Here is a 7539-nt window from a genome sequence, read left to right on the forward strand (position 1 = left end):
GTTCCATGTAAACAGTACATACTGTCTGCCAGGTCAACACTATGAAGTTCAGCTCTGCCATCAATAGACAGCCTTACTTATCATCACACAAAAATATGTTTGCATATGTTTGCTTTTATATGTAGAGGTGTCAGCTTCCTTATAAAATGATTTCACATGGGATTGGTCATGTTTATTTTTGCAACATATATTTCAGTTATTTTTGCCTGCTACTGCTTGTTGGCAATGTCTCAACCTTGATCATGACCTTTAGAATTTAGGATGTGAAAACATTCAAAGAGGTGGGCGTTGGTGGTGCCTGCCTTTAATCCCAGCATTGGGGAGACAGAGGCAGAGGCAGGCGTATCTCTGTGAGTTCAAGGACAGCCTCGTGTACAGAGCTAGTTCCAGGACAGGCTCCAAAGCAATACCAAAAAACCTTGTCTCAAAAAACAAAACAAACAAACAAACAAAAAAAAAAAAAAGAAAGAAAGAAAGAAAAGAAAAAAGAAAACGTTTAAAGAAAGGAGCACCTTAGGCAAATAGAGGAAGACACATTCACAGAACCAAGTTCATGCTTTATTTAAAACAAGTTGATGACATAAGTCTTGTGTATGAATAGGAAATTTCTTCAAGGAACCTTCCGACAGATGCTGCAAATGAAGGAGTCCTCACTTTAGGCCTTTTGGTCGGCCACTAAGGAAGCACACTTGGCCTTCACCTGACTCTTCAGTTTCAGTGAGCTTATCTCAGAGAGAAAGAAGATCACACCAAAGAGTGACATGGTGGCTGTCAGTACCCCTAATGGGAGCACAACAGTATAGTGTTTGTTTATCAAGGCTTCTTTTTTAACGGGAAAGTCAGGTGGAAATCCAAGAGCAGTTTGGCCATAATGATCTGCAAAGTGGTTCCAGCTCACAGAAATAAATGTGAAAAGGCTGCTAACACCCAAAACTATGGCAGACACCTTGTAGCAATTTTTCTCCATCTCAACAATTGGGTTTTTCATGCAGCTGATCTTAATGGCCATTGCACTGAAAACCATTGCTACAGGCTTCATCAAAATGGCCCACACTAACAGATTCTCTGCGTACTGAAATTCCGGTGAAATGGTCCAGGAGGAATTGATAGGGGTGTGTACCAGCATCTTGATTACAGTTCCTGAGACATTAAACTCTTGAGGGTAATGAGCTTCCCACAGTCCAAAGGACACAAACTGTACAATTTTGTCGTTGAATTCCCACAGGCGCCAGCATTGGCAGCTTGCAAGGGCTACTTCAAATACGAAGGCTGATAGGCAACTAAGGAGGCCGCTCAGTTTGAAGATGCATTCCTTTATATTGGCAAATCTGAAGACGAGATTAAACATGCTTATAGTTAAGTCAAGAACAAAAGGGAAGTTGGGAAAATAAAATCAGTGATGGTTTACATAGCATTAAACTCTTGTTTACATAGCATTAAACTCTTATACCTTGTCCCTGCTATCACTTAGTGGTGTTTAGGTAGTTTGTCTATGTGTTAGGGTTCAACATACTACAGGTAAGAGTGTAAGAATCCATAAATTCCATGACTATAGTAGAAGTTCCTTCTATAAGAAGTTTTGGTTATTAATTTTAGTATGTCTGTCAAACACTGAAATGTATGTACTTGTTAGCTAACCATTTTAATGACTGGAATTAATAATGGAAATAGGAGCTTGCAATATCATATGTAAGGTGATGCTTATTTCAGGTGTGTCTGCAATGCATAAATATGGTAAGTTCAATGAGAGTTATAAGTAGAATGATGCTCAAATATAGTTTCCAAATTATGGTAGTGGACTATTACATTGTAATTGTAAATTGATCTCTGCTGAAAGAACAAACAAAATGAAAAATGATCCACTTGATATATCATTTCAAGTCTAAATTCCATATGTGAAGCACATATATATTTAAGTACACACACACACACACACACACACACACACACACACACACACACACACACACAGAGAGAGAGAGAGAGAGAGAGAGAGAGAGAGCGCACAAAGATACACCACAAAAAGGAACTTTAGGTAGAAAAAACTGTGTATAATGTAATTCCTAGTTGTAGTTTTTTATGAAATGTGAAGGATTTGAAAAAGAAAATCTATAGATATTTTGTAATTAAAGTCACAGTGAGAATGACTTTCAAAATATATCGATATCTGGAGTATGGCTATAACTTAATGGAATTGTAATTACTGAATATTTTGGAGACTGAATCCATTTTCCAATGACAAAAATCAAAATCTACATGTAAATCATGAATATTTGTGTACATTTCCCTCATTGACCCATAACTTACTCAAATGTGGATTTTTCAGCTAACCAACTTCATTTGATTGTTGCATATAAACTATCCTGACTATCTGTGAACAACTATATTCTCTATCACAAAACTAATACTCCACAATTGCTGTGTGCACCAGTGTATTTAAATCACTTCTCATTTCAAATCTTTGGATGTGGTGTTAATGCTCATGAAGTACCATGCCCTGAAGGATGCCACTGAGTACTTAAGAAAGGAAGCAGGAAAAGTTTCATCATTGCCACTGCAAAGGCAGAACTTTGCAGGGGTATGCAAACAGGATTGCCTTGTTGACATTCCTTCCCTAGAGCTAACCACTGCTTCACAGTCTTTGTGAGGTATGCATCTTAACTTAGTGACAGTTGTTTGCTACTTGGGATGGTTTTTCAAATAATGGTGTCTTGAATAAATACCCTGCCCACAACCTCTCTCTGTAAAGGCAGATGAAGTAGTGCCTTTTGAAGCACACCTGTAATGAGGGTGGAGAATTCTGTTGTGGCAGCAAATGAGATAGTTTGGAAGGATCTGGTTCTGTCCTGGTCTAAATTCCATTGAGGAGATGTATGTGTTTGATGAAGATCCAATTTTACACCCTCCATATATCTAATTTTTACTTCTTACATTTGCATATCATGGGTGGTGGGGATATCTATTTTAAAGATGCTGATATCATAAATATCTTCCAAATAACAGGAAGTGTTGACCAGACAAGGAGTCACATAGAGGTAAATCAACTTCAGTAAAAGAAGTTCTGTTAGACGGCATACAACAGTGTCTCACCAAGCAACCCCTGGTTTACACAAATCGACCCATTCCTCTCCTCTACTTTGCTTCAATGGACCATCATTTATACACTTCAGAGATATTAGCCCACCTTATATTCCCATTCCTCCAATGAGTTCCACTAATCATTACCCCATTTTGTAGATAGGAAATCAACACAGAGAAACCACACAGGCATAAAAAGTTAATACAGTCTCCAGAGCCCTTGTAGAAACCCAGCACTTATTATATTCAGCAAGATTTACTCACGTGGAAATCATGTCAACATATAGCTGAAGCATATTTCAGTGGCTTCGTTGGCTTTGTTTGTCCTATGAAATTGAATATGATTAAAAAACATGATGGGAAAACCACAGGGACAACTGGCCTGAGCTATGAGATATAAAGTCATGGAATGACAGCTGGGGAACCTGCCTGGGACTGAACTAGGCCCGCTGAATGTGGATGAGATTTACATGACATTGGCATCAGGAAGATCCAAGGGGTATGAACTAGTTTTTTGGAGCACATTCCCTATGGTAGGATACCTTGTTCAACCTTGATACAGGGTAGAGGGGCTTGGTCCTGCCTCAACTGGGTACACCAGACTTTGTTCACTCCCCAATGGAGGCCTTGCCCTCTCTGAGGAATGGATTGGGTGTGGGAAGGGGAAAGGTTAGGAGAAGGGGAGGGAGAACTGTGGTTGGCATGTAAAATGAAAAGTAAATTTAAAAAAATCCTTCCATACAAAACACAAAGTACTTGCCTACTTCTCTCTTCTCTGAAGTCCAAGTGTTAGTGACTGCCAAGAGTAAGATAAGTGACTCTAGAAATTCTCATGTTTCCAAGGACACCAGAGATGAATGGGAGATTATGAGCAAAGCACCAGTGTCATGAGCCATGACATATAGTCTTAAAGGACCACAGTGGTTAATGCCCCTTTCATATGTCAAGGTTTAAAGGAATAATTATTCCTTCACTTTTTTTATATAATTTTTTTATTTAATTTTATATAACAAAGTCCAATTAAATGAAAACAAACGTTTATACACAATATTTGGGAATTTGGGCGTCGTTCTTTCCAAACTACTTCCTGCTGGTAAGGGGCGCTGTCTTGGGGGATTCGAAGAAGATTCAGATATCCTAGTTGTAGTCTGTAGGGCTGCTTTGTCCAGCTGTTTGGAATGTAGGATCAGCTTGTACTCTGTTTCAGGTGGTCTGGCATGATCAAACCACATTAGTCTGGGAGAAATCCACATCTTTTTATTTTCTGTTCCTTCACTTTTTTTAATGTAAAAAGTTTCCTCATACAGTGTAATTAGATCAGAATAAATAGTACATTTTGATCACGGTTTTCCCCTTTGCCATCTTTGTCAAAATCATCCTCCAGCTGCATATTTACCCAACTGCATGGGCATTTGCTGATGACCACCCACCCTGTGAAAAATATTAAAACTAACAAAAGTCTAATAAGACAAAAAGTACAAAACAGAACAGTAACAAACATAGACTTGAGTGATAAAAAGAAAATGTTGGTTACTCTTTGTCACATGATCAAGAGTGAATGGAACATGACCAATCCTGAACTATTCTTTGTTATAAGAGTTGTTCTGAAATGTAGTGGATACTCTAATAAGAAAAAAAATGAGTTTTTCCTAGCAGATATCAATTGTAAATAATATCTTTGTTGGTGATAAGTCATTGTGTCCATTACACGGTTATAGTGCCTGCATATTTTCTGGTTTGAACCTGTGACAGTTTTGTGTATGTACTTTTGCAGTCACTCTGAGTTCTCATGTTGCAGCAGGCATGCTGTATCTGGAAATCCTGTTTCCTCCAAGTCATCTACCATTTCTGGCTCATACAATCTTTCTCCTTTCTCTTCTATGTAGATTCTCACACATGAAGGGAAGGGACTTGATGAAGAGATCTCATTTAGGACTGAGTCTGTCACACTATGCACGTTTTCCATTGGTGGGTCCTTTTACTTATTATCATCTACTGAAAGAACAAGTTTCTATGATGTGGGTTGAGTGAGCCAGAGATCCATGAGTATAGGAATATTTCTTTAGTAGCCATTTTATTACAACATTCCTTTATCAGAAAAATAGTAGTAGGTATCCCCTAGGCCATGAATTATCTAATATCAGGTACTTTCCATATCAGCACTGTTGCATATGGGTTCCATCCCTTGGAGTAGAACTTGAATGCAACAAAACTGTCACTGGTTATTCCTATGACCATTGTGTTGCGATGTGGTTATACCATTTTATCTTCCAGAGAGGTCGCTCTAATTTTAAGAACTTGCAGATATTGGTGGTTATGTTTGTTCCCCCAGTAAATTTTTGAGTGCCTCCAGGTACCATAAATGCCCTTCCCGGAGAGTGAGATCAACTAAATTATCCATGGAGCCTTCAACTAATGCCTGTTGGAAACAGGAGCAAACACCCATACATAAACACTGAGTCGAAGTAGAACTCAGATGCAGATGGAGAGGACAAGACCAGGCAACAGAAACACATAGAGACAGTTTACCTGGACAAGGAGGAGCTAACGGGCCACCGGACTGATAGCTGGGAAGCCAGCATGGGACTGACTCAGGCCCCCCTGAATATGGGTCTTAGCCAGAAGGACTGAGCAGTCTAAGGGACCTCAGACAGTGGAACCATGATGTATCCCTGGTGCACAAAAGGACTTTGCGAAAACATCCCCCATGGAGGGATAATTGCCTCAATCTACAGACAGGAGAGAAGCCCTAGTTCCTACTTCACATGACCTGTCAGACCTACATGACCCCAACTGGATGGCATTCCCCTACATATGGAATTGGGTGGGGGGATGGGAGGAGAGGGTGGTTAGAGTGCATGTGAGAGGGAAGAGAGGGTAAAAGGGAGGGAAGGAGAGAGGGAGGAATTAAGGGAGGGAGGGAGGGAGAGGGAACTGGGATTGACATGTAAAATAATAAATTCAAAAAAAAAATGCTTTGACTCCAAAATTTAAGTTCAAGGACCAGTTACTGGGGAAAAGGATTTCTATTTTTGTTTCCACAGAAAATGAAAAGATGTGGATTCCTTCCAGACCAATGTGGTTTGATCAAGCCAGACCACCTGAAACAGAGTAGCAGGTGATCCTACATTCAAAACAGCTGGACAAAGCAGCCTTACAGACTACAGCCAGGATTTCTGAATCTTCTTCCAATCCCCCATGACAGCGCCTCTTACCAGCAGGAAGTAGTTTGGAAAGAAGGACGCCCAAATTCCCAAATATTGTCTATAAATATTTGTTTTCATTTAAATGGACTTGGTTATATAAAATAAAAAAATAAAAAAATCAAAGACTAATTAAGTTAAGCTAATTCAAATGACAGCAATGCTGGCATGGCTGATAAGACAGTGGATCACTTTTATTCACTGAAGATGAGAGTGAAAACTTCTATGGCCACTAAAGAAATGGTGGTGCCTGTTCTTAGAAACCTGGGAATAGATCCACCTCAACATCAGACTATTCCACTCTTGGGCATATAGCAAAAGATCTTTACATGATACTTCAGAGATACTTGCTCAAAGTGTTCAGGTCTGCTCTATTAAAATATTCATAGATTGTTAATATTCTAGATGTCCATCACATGGTGAATGGATGGAGATAGAAAACAATGACACTGAAGGAGGCAACCCAGACACAAAAAGACAAATATTGTAAGCTTTATCTTGTGTCTGGTTGTTAGCTTTTGAGCCTTCAATGTATATGCTGCAATCTGAATAAACCCAGAGGTTAAGTAAATATCAAGAGGCTAGGTGTATGGGGAAGTATCTCTCCAGGAATGGAAAGTAGGATATATTGTTATGTAGAGACAAAGTGGAAAGTAAAATGGAAGATGTAAATAGGGAGTGGGATGGGAAAGAAGGGTTAAGGAGAGAACATTTAGAGAGACAAATAACACAAAATTCCATTTAAAAATACATATGAAGCCCTGCAGTCAATGCACATGCCTTAATCCCAGCAGAGGCAGGTGTATCTCTTTGAGCTCAAGGAAAACCTGGTATACAGAGTGAGTTCCAGGACAGCAAGGATACACAGAAAAACCCTGTCTTGAAAAACAAACAAAACAAAACACACATTGAAACCCACTACTATAGATGCTTTCTATAATATGTACACATTTGAAAGAAATATACATTGAGTTCCCTAGTAATAAGAAAGACATTGGCCAAACTTGTTAAACTTCCAGTACCAGGATTGGGTTCCATGTTGCTCAGTCTTTGGCCAAATGGAGTCCATGGAAATCCCCAAACACCAGAGGTTACACTTCACAAACTGAGCTCAGGGCCCTATTACTCAAGACAACACTTATATATCCCATCAGACATGAAAAGGTTGAAGTATAAGTAGAAGCTTCATTTCTCCTGAGTAGTATAATGGTACTGGAATTCTACCAGAAGAGGATGGCAATCTCAGACCCAACTAGAA

At 39.2% G+C, this 7539-nt stretch overlaps 1 protein-coding gene across 1 annotated transcript; it reads right to left on the reverse strand.

The window, feature by feature from the left end:
• Positions 1-655: 655 nt before the first annotated feature.
• Positions 656-1348, reverse strand: LOC127217705 (uncharacterized). Its single transcript, XM_051178714.1, has one exon. The coding sequence runs from the start codon at positions 1346-1348 to the stop codon at positions 656-658; it is 693 nt and encodes a 230-aa protein (XP_051034671.1).
• Positions 1349-7539: the final 6191 nt, after the last annotated feature.

Source organism: Phodopus roborovskii, unplaced genomic scaffold (genome assembly GCF_943737965.1).
Source record: "Phodopus roborovskii unplaced genomic scaffold, PHOROB, whole genome shotgun sequence".
Taxonomy (NCBI): Eukaryota; Metazoa; Chordata; class Mammalia; order Rodentia; family Cricetidae; genus Phodopus; species Phodopus roborovskii.